This window comes from Plecotus auritus (genome assembly GCF_963455305.1).
Source record: "Plecotus auritus genome assembly, chromosome: 4".
Taxonomy (NCBI): domain Eukaryota; kingdom Metazoa; phylum Chordata; class Mammalia; order Chiroptera; family Vespertilionidae; genus Plecotus; species Plecotus auritus.
The window spans coordinates 8,311,720-8,328,957 of NC_137775.1; the positions used below are offsets into that span (position 1 = coordinate 8,311,720).

General features: G+C 40.2%; 1 protein-coding gene across 1 annotated transcript; it reads left to right on the forward strand.

Annotated features, from left to right (window-relative positions):
- The first annotated feature begins 4,331 nt into the window (after positions 1-4,331).
- On the forward strand, positions 4,332-15,924 carry MTRF1L (mitochondrial translation release factor 1 like). The gene is made up of 7 exons (XM_080664909.1): positions 4,332-4,731; positions 6,316-6,395; positions 7,239-7,422; positions 7,881-8,044; positions 11,164-11,281; positions 13,962-14,098; positions 14,742-15,924. Exons 1-7 carry the CDS (start codon positions 4,473-4,475, stop codon positions 14,940-14,942), a joined length of 1,143 nt encoding a protein of 380 aa, XP_080521035.1. The 5' UTR covers positions 4,332-4,472; the 3' UTR covers positions 14,943-15,924.
- Positions 15,925-17,238: the final 1,314 nt, after the last annotated feature.

The window sequence follows — 17,238 nt, forward strand, 5'->3', positions numbered from 1 at the left end:
TTGCAAAAGGACTATAGAAATAGGTAGCTAATGTTTACTTATTAGGGGCAAAAATACATTTTCACCATATTAAGCTGATTTAAAATAATATCTGATTCTTAGTTTTTAATTTATCTATTTTCCTATACACTTTTAACTTATACTGAAAAAAATAAGTCAATATAATTGTGACAAATTACATTTGCAAAAAATACAATATATCAGATGCATTGAGGAAAAAAATGTACAATCAGAAAATAAAATAAGAACCTTTTGAGTGCCACCTAAATTTCCTAGATCTAAAATGCCTTTAACTTGGACCCTATGAAACATGAATTTTGAAAACTTTGCACTACATACATTGGCAAATTATTGTGAAAGGTGGTCAAGATATTTCCAGAAAATTTTCCAGCCTGTGTATTTATATTGATAGTTATAAGGGTTGATTTTCAAAGTATACTTTTGCAAAGGCTTCTATTTATGTCCTCTTTTCAGTTCTTTATAAATTTCTGACCAATATACAATGTTAGTTCTCCTGAGAAAATATTAAATCTGTAAAAATTTTAGTTGTTCCTCACTTGCTACAACTGAAAATATTTATCAATAAAACTGATACCAAAAACTTGTTTCAGATCTTCCCTGAAACATTCTTAATATTATCCTTGTAACACACAACAGGTTGTTGAGTTTTATTTATAAATATGAAGTTTTAATTACAAATTTGATTTCAAGCTACATTTCTGTCCTGTGTGACCGGGCAAACCATGTATCCTGAGCATGTTTCCTCATTTTCAAATGAGGAATATTCTCTATTGGATGATCATAAGAAAGAAATGAAATAAACATGGATAAAGTGTTATTTTAACAAAGTTCTCCAGCTCAATAATAATTCCCATTTTTCAAGAATGTATACATTAAATGCCATTTTAATGCACTTCTCCCATATTTTTTTCAAACCATACTTTAAAAATACTATTTACTTATTCATCCAAAAAATACAACCAAGATTATTTTCAGATGGAGGAATATATGAATGTCATGCTTTGTTCAATAATGTGATTCAAAATCACTGTTTTCAGTTCACTGACATCACTCTGAATCTACAATTAAGAAAAAAAAATCACACACATGGAGATATATATGGTTAGGTGTGTGTGTGTGCATAATATAGGTTTAAATCATAGTTTAAAAAAGAGAAATCATTTATAAGAATGGGGAGAATATAAATATCAAATAATTTGCCAAATAAATATGGGGGGGGTAGAACTAAAATTGTTATGAGATTGGCCATTAGAAAACATTGATATCAACATGGAATAGAAAGCATTTTTTAATAGAGTAGTATGATTTTAAAATTAATTTTACTATGAAAATAAAATAATAAATATACTTGCTCATAAAATTTAGGATTAACATTTTATTTTTGAATAATTTCAAGTTTACAGAAAAACTGCAAAGATAGTACAGAGAGGTTCCAGGTGCAGCACACCCATGAGATATCTGTCCCATAATGAACCAATACCAGTGCATTAAGTCTACGCTTCAGATTCCCTTCGTTTTTACCTTTCTCTGTTCCAGGATCCCATTCAAGATACCACGTTACATTTAGTCATCGTGTGTCCCAGGCCCCTCTTAGCTGTGACAGTTTCTCAAACTTTTCTTGCTTTTGATGACTTTGACAGACTTAAGGAGCACTGTGGCCTAGTATTTTGCAAAATGTTCCTCAGTTGGAATTTGCCTGAGGTTTTCCCCATGATTAGATAGGTGTTACCATCTTGGGAAGGAAGACCCCAGAAGTAAAGTGGCATTTATATCACATGACGTCAAAGGTGTATACCACCATCATGACTTATCATTGGTGATGTTGACTTTGATCATCTGGCTGAGATAGTGTTTGTCAGGTTTCTCTACTGTAAAGTAATAGATTTTTAAGAGGTATTATTGCATGTAAATTTACTGGACATTTATACTGAGCTAAAAAAATTATGAGCAGATTCCTCAGCAGTGCTGTTAGGTTCCATTAAGTGATTGCTAACAAGTACTATGAAGAAAATACAATGAACTGAAAAGTGAAATGGAAAAATTCCAAAACAGTGTTAGCTTGAATATTCATTTAATGGAGGGGAAAGTGAATTTTTTCCTTTAAAATAGTATAATTACCTTAATCCTCTACATCTCCTTGGTAGTAAAGACTTTAGTCTTACTAATTGTCATAGTAGGTAATTTAAACTGATAATTATTTTGCTGAGTTTTTCTATACCACCCTCCAATGAACAATACACTGAATATTGAAATAATGTAAAAGACTTGATCTTTTCCCTTGCTTTAACCTATTTGTCATAAACAGTTTCTTGTATATGATTTTAGTATATTTGCTAAATATAAAAAATAATTTAAATGTGATTGGTTCTGTAAAATTCATCATATTGAACATGTCATTTTCTACTACCCTGTTCATTGTACTTAGTAATCTATACCCTTATTTTGGACCCCACCAATATTAGTTGGCCATAAAGAAATTGTGAATGCATGAATACAATTTAAGAGATACCAGGCTTGGCTATTTTGTAAGGCCAGAATAACTGTGGGTACCTACAAACTGAATAGATAATCCAGATTATTTTTCCTCCCATTTAACTTTTGGGTTTTGTTCCCTCTTTCTTGAGTCTATTTTATCATTTTACCTATGTACAATAGACACTGAAAATGCTAGCATTTTCAAATGTAATAGAATTTGAGCATGACAATAATGTAAGAAAACTTAGAAGTCTCAAACTATGTATATTTGAGTTTTCAAAGTAAATCAAATTACAGCTGTTTTCATTGGACCATATTGTGTGAACCTATGGATATTATTGTAAAATGCACATGCATTACACTGACTTTAAAAATGTTTTGAATCAATAAAGAATCCACCAATATATCCTTAACAAGTTACTGTTTCCTCATTGGTGTAACATTGTAGGGTAAAAGGTACACTTATTTATATTACTTAAATTGCTTACACATCCGTGGGAAAATAATTTCTGACTAGATTCTTTACATTGTTCCTTAAGGTTATTGTTTATTGCTTTTTTGCACCTTTTATAAATAAAAGTATATCCTCGAAATGACATGTTGTGAGAATTTAGCTGAGAGATTTATCATGTTGAGTTCAAATGACTCCCACCATTTCTATGGTTAAAAAAAAAAAACCCTCAAAGTTTTGACTTGGGAAATAACTGTTCCTAATACAGATATGAACAATTGTATCAGTCCTGTTGTACATCGGACCAGAATTAATATGGGTTTCAACCACTACCTTAAAGGAAAACAACTTTATAATGTGGCTTAAATACACATTCAAACTGAGACAAATAGTTAAGGTGATTAGTTGGAGCTTTGAAGTAGCAAAACCTATTTTTGCCTTGTACTTGGAGATGCATCTCGCTCTTCCATTCACTTTGCATTTGTGTGTAGAGCTAAGGAATGAATGGAGGCAACACAAGCTCGTTTGGTAAGAATGAGATAGTGGGAGTTTCCCAGATTGAGTGTTAGGGCCCTTGCAAGCCAGGCATTTTCCCCTTATATCCACTCCTCTGGGGGGCTGTGAAAAGGTCTTTTGAATAATGAAAAGCATTATGTCAATTAACATTCAGCATTCCCGGCCCCAATCCGCTATCTAGAGTTTTGGGGGGATGTTTGGGGGAAGAGGCCAGAGGGTCGGGGCTCTGAAGGCTCTGTTCCCTGTGGTTTATTGGAACAAGGCATCACAACCTCCTTACAAAGTAGCTAAGGAGTAAGTGTGAATGGACCTAAGGAGTAAGTGTGAATGGACCGGCAGGAGACGAGGTGAGGAAGGAAGTGCTTTGGGAGCAAGTTCTATGGCAGATATGGGACCGGAAAGAAGATTTTGCGAAATCGCTCCATGGTTGCCTTCCAGCACACCTGCCATGTCCTAATTAGTATAAGCCTCATCCACCGACGGAAACAGAAACGGTCAGCTCTCGCCCTATTTCCAAACAATCCGATCTCTGAAACGAAAGGCCAGGCTGGCCCTGGCCCTTCCTTCGCGGGGACCTCAGCCTTGGTGCGAACGTTGGACTGCACCCCACGGCGGTGCCAGGAAGTCCTCGCGCGATGCCTGGGAAACAAATCCTCGACGTCAGAAGACCGAGTGGCGACCTACGACTTTTCCCCTCCCTGATCTACACACCCGCCCCGCCAGTCAAGTTCAAGGCTGCGTTTACAACCCAGCGTTTAGAGGAGGAGCCCAAGGTCTCCGGGACCCACCCCCATCAATTTCCGCTCCGCGCCCTCAACTTCCGGCCTCTGCGAATATTGCGGCATTTAAAGATTTGGCCGGAAGTTCCGGGAGGCCCTTTAAACCCCGAGGGTGTACTGGGCCGGGCTCGGTCAGCTCTCGCCCCTCTTTCCAAACCCTCGCGGTGTCGCGAGACTTGCTCTGGAGGGAACTTCCGGCTTTGGTCCGCCGGGGTCGTGTGGGCTTAGCGATGCGGTCCCGTCTTCTATGGGGGGCTGTGCGGTGTCTCTGGGCGCGCCCGGCCGTGGCCCCGGCCCGCCGGCACCGGAGCAGCGGGAGCCTGCCGATGGAGGAGCTGTTCGCCCGCGGCGGGCCTTTACGCACCTTCCTGGAGCGCCAGGCAGAGTCTCCATCCCAGTTGCAGGCCAGGGGCCCTGAGCTGGTGGCCTTTGCCAAACTGCTGAGCGAGAAGGAGCGGGAGCTGCGGGAGACCGAGCCCTTGCTGCACGGTAAGGGCCGGGCCCGAGGAATCGGGATGCAAAACATACTCCTGACTTTTCGTTGGCATTTCCCACTGAGCTCTGGTCAGGTGTCTACACTGTCCCCGAGTTTGAAGGTCTTCACTTAGCTGCAGCCCTTTTTGGTTTGGATCAGAGGCCAAGGCATCATTAAGTGCGTTTTGAGCCTAACCCTTCCTATTTGAGCCCTTGTGTGCCATTGACACAGTCCCCCGCAGTGTTGCTCAAAGTGTGGTAAAAGGACCACCTGCAGTGGTGTCAGGAGAGGTGCCTGGTAAAACTAGACATATGACTCAGAATCTGAGAAATGTGTGTTTTTAACAAGTTTCTCACGTGATTAGCATGCATTCAGATCTGGATGGAGCTTAAGTTTCTGCCTTTCTATAAGCTCTCGGGGATGCCAAGCTACTGACTGGGTCATGGGCAATTCCTTGGGTAGCAGGGCTCCAGAGGGGGGTCACGGTGTTATTTGGGGAAAGATAATTAATTATAATACAGCTGAAAAGTGAGGACAGATATCTGAATAGACCTAGTAGAGCAAGGAGAACTTCTTGGGAAGGCCTGTATGCATAATCCATGGACACAGACAATGGTGTGGTAAAGGCCTGGGGGTGGGGGGAGTGTGAGGTGGAAGGGATTCATGGGGGAAAACGGGGACAACTGTAATACTTTCACAATGAAGATCAACTTAAAATAAAAAGAATAAAGGCCCACCCTTAGAGGATATAATGTAGTTTAACCTTTATGGATCCTTTACCATACATACTGCAGGCTTTGCTTAGCTTTCTTTAGGTGTTAACTCATCCAGTTCATACAACAAACTATAAAGCAGGTACTATTAGCCGCCTGTGAGAGAAGAGGAACCTGAGGCATAGAGGTGAAGTAACCACTCAGATTACACAGCTTTTAAGGAATGGAGTTTGGATTGGAATGACCCCAGGTCCCATGCTTTTACTCACTGTACTCTTCCTTAAACCAAGGGAGAAGCGAGACTATGGGAACTGGAGGTTGTAAGGGGAGCATCAAATACTAATGTAAAAAGGTTGATTTTATCCTGTTGGCAGAAGGGAGCCAGCAGAAGTGTTTAGGTTGGAGAGTGAATGTTCAAAATAGATTTGTGGCCTTGGAAGCTGGATTTGTGGTGGTTTACAAGTCAGCCTGGAAAGAGGGTGAAGGTGACATGACAGCGGTGTGAAGGCTAGTGCAACAGTCCAGGTCAGAGTTAAGCAGAGTCCAAATTAAGTGATTTAAGAAAAAGTAAAAGAATATTTGTTAATATGAATATTTCATGGAGGTAGAATTATAAGAAAGTTCAAAAGCTTCTTTATATAGATTACCTTTTATTTTTTATTTATGCTTTCTTTTATCATCAGCAAAATATTTTTTTAAAGCCACATGTTTATGAAAGCTAATGCATAAAATGCTATTTTTAATTAATGGCAGTTATTAAAAGGACAAGAAAACATTTTATTTTTCCCTTCAGCTACAATAACAATAAAATTATTTACTTAAATTCTGTTGGCAATTTAGCACTAATTAAAGAAAACTGAACCTACGATTGCCTTTATCTCTTAGATGAAAATGAAGACCTAAGGAAACTTGCAGAGAATGAAATAGCTGCCTGTCAAAAAGAAATAGCTCAATTGAAGCATCAGGTATCGTATTTATACAAAGAATAAAGTAGCATTAGTACTGTTATTTCTAAAGACTTTTATTAGATGTTAATAAAAACAACTTAGGACTTAGTTTGTTGGTATTTAGAAATATAAACTGTTTTTTAAAGCCGGAAAAAGGTACTCCCTGTGGTCCTATTTTTATCATACTGAAAGGATTGTAAAGCTCTGGCACAAGGATGAATGTTACATGAATAGGATTTGCCAGAAAGGCAAGGTGATACTGTTATTCTATATCCTCTCTTTTGTTTATTTAAAAGATGAGGGTGGGGTAGACAATGAGTAGAAGATTTAACAAATCATTTAACCTTTGTTAACCTCATTTTCCATGTAAAATGAGGGAATTGGACCAGGTCTTCGAAGGGCCTTTTCAGTTCCAAAATTGCAACTTTCTTTTCCACTTAAAGAAGATTTTTTAAAAATGCAATTTTTTTTTCTATCATACTAGGCTGCACATTTCAAAAGGATAGACTCTTTTGTTTTCTTCACACAATAGTGTTTTACTCACAGCAAGTACTTAATCATTCAATGAATAAAAAACTAATGTAAAGTATACATGAACACACACACACAAAAAAAACAAACTTGTAAGTTTTAGCTGAACTTAAAACATTTATAACATAGATGGTAATATTATTTTTTAGGAATTAAGCTTTTATGGTCCTAATTGGCAAAATGGTTGGAAGTTATCAGCAGTATTAAGTTTGCTTAGAGAAACTTTAACTAAATTAAATATTTAAAATCCTGCATCTAACCATTTGCCTCTTTTTCAAAGTTTTAAGTAATTATTTATTATAGAAGGGGTGATATTTTTTTTATTTACAGATTATCTTACTTTTGGTTCCCTCAGAAGAAACAGATGAAAATGATTTGATCCTGGAGGTAACTGCAGGAGTTGGGGGTCAGGAGGCAATGTTGTTTACTTCAGAGATGTTTGATATGTATCAGCAATATGCTGCTTTTAAAAGATGGCATTTTGAAACCCTGGAATATTTTCCAAGTGAAATAGGTCAGTGAACTGTTTAATTTGTTTTGGGAAAAGTGTAGATTTATCTACGTGTGTCCTAAGAAAAGAGTTGGAAAGACTAGGCTTTCGAATTTATTTCTAAGGATGCTTAAGTAGTTTTATGCTCATCATTTACTTAAATAAGTTTGAATGCAAATATACCAAGAGCCTAAAAAATGTTAGTCAATACTAACCACTGAATGACTGTCTTTTAAAAGTGGTATTTTAGATCTGTTATTGAGTCAGTTAACACCATAAATGCTTTAGGTTTAATAACTAGCAATAAATATATTACATATTAAAACACCATCATAGACTTGTTCAGGTTTTTGAGTATATTTTACCATCTATAGGTTGTTTTGTAGCTTTTTAAAATATGTCTCCAGGTGGTAGAAGTGATGGCCAAATGTTAATAAATGATAAGAATGAAAAAAGAATTCTGTTTTCCCAATATTTCGAAGGTGGGCTTAGACATGCATCTGCCAGCATTGGGGGTTCGGAAGCCTATAAGCACATGAAGTTTGAAGGCGGTGTGCACAGAGTACAGAGGGTGCCAAAGACAGAGAAGCAAGGCCGCATTCACACCAGCACCATGACTGTGGCAATATTGCCCCTACCCACGGAGGTAAGGCATCCCAGCCCCTCTCCTTGGAATTGTGGGCCAGCACAGTGCTTTGTCCCAGAGTAACACTCACTTGACTGAATTGTGCATCTCCTTGTCATATTTGGCCTTCATCACATATTTTGAGTTATTTCTGAGAATGTGGTATATCCGTCCAATAAGTATGAGTTTATAACAGAGGCCCAGTGCACAGGGAGTGAGCCTAAGCCGTCAGTCGGACATCTTTAGTGCTCCCGCCACCACTGCTGCGCTCACCAGCTGTGAGCCTGGCTCAGGGCTTCTGACCGAGTGGTGCCCCCCCTGTGGGACCTCACTGACCACCAGGGGGCAGCTCCTGCATTGAGCGTCTGCCCCCTGGTGGTCAGTGTGCATCATAGCGACCAGTCATTCTGCCTTTCGGTTGATTTGCATGTTAGCCTTTTAATATATAAGATAGGACTAGAGGCCTGATGCACGAAATTCGTGCAAGAGTAGGCCTTCCTTCCCCTAGCTGCTGGCACTGGCTTCCCTCCGGCCGCCAGCAGGCACCCGGAACCCAGGCTTCCCTCGCAGCCCCAGCTTTGTCCGGAAGGTCGTCTGGTCTAATTAGCATATTACACTTTTATTATAGATGGGAAGAATTAAGGATGTGTAAATCATCAATTTGTGCACTGTCTATTAATTTTTCTCTACTGTGAAGTTTAAAGTAGTTATATTGAGATCATCTCTTCAGGAGAAATAGTATTAACCTAATTTAATTAGGGATTAGAACTGTAATGACTTTTGCTTTGTGTTGATTGGTTCTCAGAGTATCAATAGCAAGAATCCTGTTTTAACAAGGTGACAATTACTACTTCATAACCCAATCACATTAAAATGGAAACATATTCTTAGTGTTCACAATGAGTGTACTTTCTTCTCACAAAGAAATTTCTCAGTTTATATAATATTTATAAAATAACTTAGTGGGGATGTTCTGTTTCACTTACATCCCTTCTGCTGAAAAGTAATAAGAAATATTTGACTTGTCTTTCAAAATGAAGTAGGTATGATTTGAGAAGGAAGTTTAATTAAGGGTTTCTATTTATTAATTTGGGGGGAAAGTGCTATTTGACTATGAAACAGGAGCCATACGTAGATACTAATCACTTTGGTTCAAGCATCTTGGGGATGGAAGAGAGTTTTCCAGAAAAGGTGGAAACTGAGGTCCATGTATCATCTAATTCTTCTAGCAACTTGTAGGGAGAAAGCGAGGGCCTGTGGCTGGTAGGATTCTTGCTGGTAGAGTTGTAGACATGGCACAGAGTGGTCCACGGTTATTCGTGAAACAGTTTTTTTAATCCAGTGCTTCTGATGGGATTCCCAGGACCGAGCATTAGCCTGACATCGGACCCCAGGGTCTTTATGAATTGAGTCTTGGCTTGGCAATTTTCCTTTGCCTCTCCTCTGCCTCCAAAAATATTTAAGTCCTCCTTTAATTAAAATTAAACAAAATAAGCCTTTCCCATAGTTCTTAAGCTAGCATTGTTTTTTCCCTCTGCCAGTCTTCTTGAACTCAGAAATATTTGGCAAAATCTCATTTCAGCTCAAATACTTACATTTCTAATAGTAACATAAGTTCTGCTGTTCATGTGGTAAGAAGAGGATAATTTATAGAGAAGTCCAGTTTCTGAGGATTAGGGTTTGTTTTTATAGTATATTTTGATCTGCTACTCTTCCAAAATGAAAAGTTTAAAAAATGGTATCCTTCTAACTACCTTCTATTAAAATTAAACTTTCTAAATTCATAAGTTCTATACATAACATATTTATATTTATAAACTAGTGGCCCGGTGCACGAAATTCGTGCACATTAAAAGGGGATTAATTAGAGGAAATAATATTTCTGTTTGCCCTTTCTCTATAATAGAAGTGTCAGACATGAAAGAAAATTTGTAAAATGTATATGAAAACCTTCCTCCTGTCAGAGTCTGGGGTGCACCACATGACCCAGAGTCAAGTCCCTGCCCACCCACATGTGCCTCAAAATTGCGTGAGACACAGACCCGGCTGCCCCCTCCCCCCCATTGGGCTAGATCAGCTGTGGGCAAACTACGGCCTGAGGGCCGGATCCGGCCTGTTTGGCTGTTCTATCCGGCCTGTGGAGCCAAAAGAGCGGAGGGTTCTCTTGCTCTCCCCTCCGCTCCTTTACTTTGAATTTATATTAGTTCACACAAACACTCCATCCATGCTTTTGTTCCGGCCCTCCGGTCCAGTTTAAGAACCCATTGTGGCCCTCGAGTCAAAGTTTGCCCACCCCTGGGCTAGATCCAGACCTGGCCTGTCCCACCCTTGTCAAGCCCCGCCGGGCAGGGGGCATAGCCTCAGGTTCCCTGGCCCAGCACCAGGACGGGGGCATGGTCTGAGGTACCCGGTCAAGCCCCGCCAGGCGGGGGGGCGCAGCCTCAGGTCCCCCATCAAGCCCTGGGCGGGGGGCATGCCTGAGTTCCCCCGACCCAGCACCGGGGGTTCACCTTGAGGTCCCCTGTCCCGCTGGGTGGGGGGCATGGCCTGAGGTCCCCTGTCAAGCCCAGCCAGGCAGGGGGGCGCAGCCTCAGGTCCCCTGGCCTGGTGCTGGGCGGGGGGTGCGGTCTGAGGTCCCCCAGCCTGGTGCCAGGGTGGGGGCATGACCTGAAGTCCCCTGTCAAACCCCACCTGGTGGAGGGTGTGGCCTGACGTCCCCTGGCCTGGCGCAGGGGGAGCAGCCTGAGGTTCCCTAGCCCAGCACCAGGATGAGAAGCGCAACTTGAGGTCCCCCATCAAGCCCCGCCAGGCAGGGGGCATGGCCTCAGGTCCCCTGGCCTGGTGCCGGGGTGGGGGGCGCAGCCTGAGGTCCCCCAGCCTGACACCAGGGTGGGGGGCGCAGCCTGAAGTCCCCTGTCAAGCCCCATGGGGGTGGGGGAGGGCATAGCCTCAGGTCCCTGCTGATTGCTTGTTAAGGCTCCTTATGGGAACTTGGCCTCAGCTGTGGGTGCAGCCATCTTTGTGATGGAGTGATGGTCAATTAGCATATTCCCTCTTTATTAGATAGTATGGCTATTTCATTCTTTTGAAGAGTTCATATATGTAATACTTTTAACACCAGATTTTCCTCTTATGTGCAGATTAATCTAGTGATCAATCCTAAAGACTTGAGAATTGATACTAAGCGAGCCAGTGGAGCTGGGGGGCAGCATGTAAATACCACCGACAGTGCTGTCCGGATAGTTCATCTTCCAACAGGTATGTACTCACTTCTTCAACACAAAATGCTGAAGAAAGAAATCAAATTCTGAATGACTTAATTTTTCTCTGAAATAGATCTTCAATTACCAGAGGAATCTGTACTAAGGATTGTTATTAAACACGATTTATTTAGACTCCTTGGCTCAAACTCTGCAGGGCAGTTGCAAAGCCAGGAAGAGGAAGGGATCTAAACCCAAGGAATTTCCATATTAGTGACAATGATGAGAAGGGGTGGATAGCCCTTCCAGGTAGCCTTCTCAAATTCATATTGAGTAGATATCACTATTTAAAAAACCCCCACAATATAGTCATTATCATGGATTCTTCTTTATAAGAAAACTAGAAGCCCGGTACACGAAATTGTGCACAGGGGGAAGGGGGATCCCTCTGACCAGCTGCACCCTCTCCAATCCAGGACCCCTCAGGGGATGTCCGACTGCCGGTTTAGGCCCACTCCCACACGGATCAGGCCTAAACTGGCAGTCATATAGACATCCCTCTCGCAATCCGGGACTGCTGGCTCCTAACCATTCACCTGTCTGCCTGATCACTCCTAAGCACTCTCCCCTGCCGGCCTGATCGCCCTAACCGCCTCTGTCTCGGCCCCACCACCATGGCTTTGTCCAGAAGATGTCTGGTCTAATTAGCATATTAACCTTTTATTAGTATAGATGCTCTAAATCACTAGTTTTTAGCTTTGTTTGAAGGGAGAAGGACATGGATTCTTTTGAGGAAATGAAAGCTTGGATCTCTTACCCAGAAACATGCATATATGCAAAGTTTTCCATATAATTTCAGGGTCTTCTTTCCATTAAGTCCATGAACAGACCATCAGGGGTTCTAAGTCTAGATAGTTTAGCAATGAAGCTATATAAATACTTCCTGGGCCTGCAGTATCCTGTTAGGTAGAACTGTAATGATTCACTTGTAATAAAAAGCAGATGGAGAGCAAACCTGAGTTATCTAGAAAGAGAATACTTAAGACTCTCTTACAGAGACCTATCTCAAACAGGTATAAATCCCATTGACCAGTAGTGGTTGATGGGAAGGATAGTTTGATGTATTTTTGTATTCTTAAATATGAGGAACTTCTCATGTTAAACTTTAAGATGATGTCTTATGTAATACATAAAACTAGAATAGAAAAAATGGATGGAAATATTGAAAAACATTAATAGTAATGATCTCTGGTAATAGGATTAATTTTAATATATTTGTTTCTATGTTGAGTTTTTTTAAATTATGATACCTCGTTGAGGGTATAAAGAAGCAATTCATATTAAATTATTTTTTAATCATATTTGTGTATTCCAATAATGCTGGCAGTATGGGGGAGCAGCAGGTCATCCACAAAAATCTGCTCTGCAACCCCTCCAAACCAGCTGCTTAGATAGGGTAGGACCAAGATTACAAAGGGAAGTAGGCTCTGAAGGTTGGGGTGGGATGCCATTGTTTTGGCAACTAGGTTGTTAATCTTTCCATAATAGGCAGTTCTTCAATGAGAAGGGACCCCATCCCAAGGTTGACTCCCTGGGTTTCTAACTCCCAGCCAGGCTATAATATCCTTTCTTTCATCAAACAAGGCAATCATAGTTAACAGAACATGATTAATATTTCCCATAACCATAGCTAGTCCCCAATATTCTATCTTTGCCCCTAACATTTATGCCACAAGAGCAAATAATCTATTGCTGCCTGATTCTCTGGAACGGCCTCCCTGATCTGGCTCAGCTCTTGACTGATCCCATATATAAGTCTAGAAGTGGCATTCAGGGCTGTTACCATGCTACAAGCCAGCCAGGTCACTTCTACATTAAGGCAGCCTACCGCTACTAGTGTAACAAAAATGGTTAAAGCAATATATTCAGCATGGCCCCACAGGTGGAGATCTCTGTTGCAGTCCAGTGCCACGGCTGTGAGAAGATCTCTTTTGGTTTGGACCATGTGATGTTTCTGGAGCATAAAGATGGTCATTCATCCTAAGAAACAAGTCTCTCCCCCGTCCGCCCACCCCCCCCCCCCACGCTCTTTGCAGGAATATATGAATAAACAGTTACTTCACATATCAGAAACTAACCAGCCAGCAGCTGGTAGTATGTCCATTACTATAAGGGAGGGTGAAATTATCAGAACAATTCATATTGTAGTTATTAGATACTTGAAGACAATAACTACCACACCTGGTAAAAATCACATTCACCACAGGAAGTTACTGCAACAACCTTTAGAAAAAACATCCCCGCATCTTTTTCCCAGACAGTGGGTCCCAACGTATAAAGGTCCCCATCTGTGACTTTCTTCCCAAAATGAATAGAATAATTCTATATATTAGCAGTAAGTGTCCCAACTTCTGATAGGCAAAATGTAAAGGTCCATTCTTCATAGGTTCCTCCATTGCCAGCTTCAGAGCAGTTGGAGTGATGAGATGCGTCTCAGGGTCTTAAATTTTATTGTGTAGTATGTATGCCTTCAATATGGAAATACTTTGTGCTGTCGTTCACACTTAAATTTTGAGTTTTCTGATAACTATAAATTAAGTCTTCCTTTTATATTAGAATCCTATTTGTCTCTCATAAAGGAAGACAAAAAAGGATGAGAAGGAAAATGAGTATTCTTGATAATAAAATGAAGATAATTTTTTTTATTAAAACTCTTCAATTCTCATAACACTATTCAGGTGTTGTTTCCGAATGCCAACAAGAGAGATCTCAACTGAAAAATAAAGATATGGCTATGAAAAAGTTACGTGCAAAACTATACAGCATGCAGCTTGAAGAAGAAACAAGTAAAAGATACAATGCTAGAAAGATTCAGGTAAAACTGAAATGAAAATACTTCTAAAGGATAAACATTTAATTCTGTTTTTATAGTAATCTTATACCTATGCTCTGCTTTCTATATTCAAGGGCGTTTTTCTCAAGAATTTTAATCACTTACTAAAAAAAGATACATGGCGTCTCCATTCTGAAAATTATGGAAGATGGAAAACCAACTGAACTTTCTTCCTATTATTTAATTATAACTACAGAGACATCTTATTCATATTGTATTAATGGGAAATACATCACTTTGTCATCATTGAAGATAACTAAATTAATTCACAGATTATATATAGTTACCATTTGAATACTGTGCCACCCTTTATGTACACATCATCACTGTGTATTAGGTATTATTTGTACTTTGCAGATGGGGAAACTAAAGTTTAGAGTTGAAATAAATTGTCTGAAGTCCTAGAGCACTGAAGTGGCAGAGAGGATTCAGATACTAATCTGTCTGCCTTTAAAGCCCCTGTTTGTTTTTCTCTAACATGTTCCCATGTTATTTGAGGAGTCATATTAAAACTTGGTTCTTACATTATGTTTCAAATTATAAAGCAAGAGTTTAACCTCCAGTTATGTGAAATTTGTAGGTTTAGTTGCCCTGAATTTAACTATCTCATCTTTTTTTTATATAGATTGGAACTAAAGGAAGGTCAGAGAAAATAAGGACATATAATTTCCCACAGAATCGTGTCACAGATCACAGAATAAACACGTCACTTCATGATCTTGAAACGTTTATGCAAGGAGAGTACCTACTGGATGAACTTGTACAGTCATTGAAAGACTATGCGGATTATGAATTGTTAGTAGAAGTTATTTCCAAAAAACTTTAAATTGATTTGTTATTAAAGACTTTTACAACTAATGAAAAATTCTACAGCAAGTCAGATTGTGTGTAAATAATCACCGATATTGTCTTGAAAAACATGAGTTAACACAGTTAGAAGCAATATGCATATTTTTAGGATGGTTTATATAAATAAATCTCTCAATGTATAAGTAAAAGTATACATACAATATAATCATGGCTTTGGTTATGTATTTTGGACTCCTTAAAAAGAAAGACAAAGGAAAGTCATTGTTTTATGAAAAATATTTAATGACTGATCAAAAATTGGTTTATAAAACACTTCAAGCATATAGTAGAAATAAAACAGTAAATGCTGTGTTAAGGTCTAGTCAGGAAACAGAAACCATACCATTACATTTTTTTTGAGTGCTTTTACTGATTTTAGAGAGAGGAAAGGAGAGGGGGGGAGAGAGAGAGAGAAACATCAATGAGAGAGAAATATCCATTGGCTGCCTCCTGCACACCCCCTACTGGGAGCTGAGCAGACCACCAGGCCATGTGCCCTGACCTGACTGGGAATCAAACCTGCAACCTCTGGGTGCAGGGGATGATGCTCAGGCTCTACACCACACCGGCCAGGCCGTACCATTACTTTCAATGGGGGTAATTTCGATAAAACGTTTTAACTGATAATGGGATTAGCTATTGGGGAGAACATTAACACACTAGGACTAAGGTTATCCAAGGAAAGAACACCCTTGGAAGTTGCTTCCGTTCCCCCAACGTGTCAAGGCAGTCCTACGGGAGAGGGTGTGGCTACAGCTCATTTGATGACAGAAAATTTCCCTGGGTTAGAGCTGGTAGGTTCCCACTGCCTCCCAAATAAAACTGATGCTTAAGTGTGCAGATGTCCACATCTGTATCCAGCATCATTTCAAATCAGCCCATTTTACACACCACCCCCTTATGCCATATCAAATTGCATATTTTCGTTTTACAAATAAATGCACCTGATTTAAGCTTTCCCTGATTTTGTTTCTTATGCCATGGAAGGCTTCCTTCCTTTCCATTCTCTCAAAACACATCCCCTACACTAGTGGTTCTTCTCAACAGGCAATCTTACCCGCATAAGGAACATCTGACAACAAAGAGGCATCTGGCCTAAAATGTCAACAGTACTGAGGTTGAGAAACCCTGTCAAATACAAGTAACTCCACCGATCTATAAAAAGTTTTATAACGATGTTTTTGACTATCCAATGTTCCATTACAACTATATTTTATATATGCTATCTCCTCCCCCTTGAATCCCATGATGCTTTGACTCGAAGATTATCTACTGAGCATTTCATGTCTATTAGGTGACAGGCCCAGATAGCAAGCATGAGGACAGGTACCATGTCCCAATTATTTTCATACAATCCCTAAGGTCTCAGAAGTTGTAGGCAGTAATAATTTGCTGGAAGAACAAAGGCAGTTCCCTGTTGACCTCATTTTGCACCTAAAAACTCAACAGTCCTGACTGATACTGATTCTGTAAGCTCTCCGAAGGCCAGAACTTGAAATTTTCAACCCGTATCTCCAGGGCCTCGCACCAGGGCCAGGCTATATAATGGGAGACCCATGATTAAAGGTGCAAAATTTAAGAGGATGTCTAACTGCTCTGCCTTCACTTTGTCCCGCTAATAAACGCTTCACTAATAAACTCACTTTAAGTTAAAAGACAAAGAGATGCCAAATTTTCAGTAACCAAGAAAAATACTAATTTAACACAACATTCTAAAAAAAAAAAAGGCATACAAAGAACTATGATGAACTAATTATCAAAATTTTACATAAAAACGGCTCCACCCTGCAATGGCATGACTCATCCAGATTCCTCCCCATCCTGACCCCGCCTGCCTCACACAGGACTAGCCACGGCTTCCAAGGAGCGCTAACTATAAGCCAAGTATTAACTCTCCCTGAGGCTGCAGAAAAGCAAAAAAACAAAAACCCACTAAAACTGCAAAACACGAGGATTCGGACTTTCTGAGTTTATATGATGTGGCTTCACTGCGCTGTAGCCAGAGCGCAGTCCAGGGACAGCACTGTCCCTGCTAAAGTACACATTCAAAAGTGACAAAAGGTTCAGCACGATTAATAATCCTAACAGTGCAACTTGTCCTCGAAGCCTTAACTATCGGCTTTCATCCAGCCCTCCATCGCTAGAAAACCACTCCTTGGCCAGGAGCCTCCAGCCGCCGTGTGTGGAGACCAGAACTCCAGGGCGTTATTATTTGGGAGCAGGATTACTGTCTCGCGCTTGGCCCTTGAAGGAAAGAAACAAACAAACAAAAA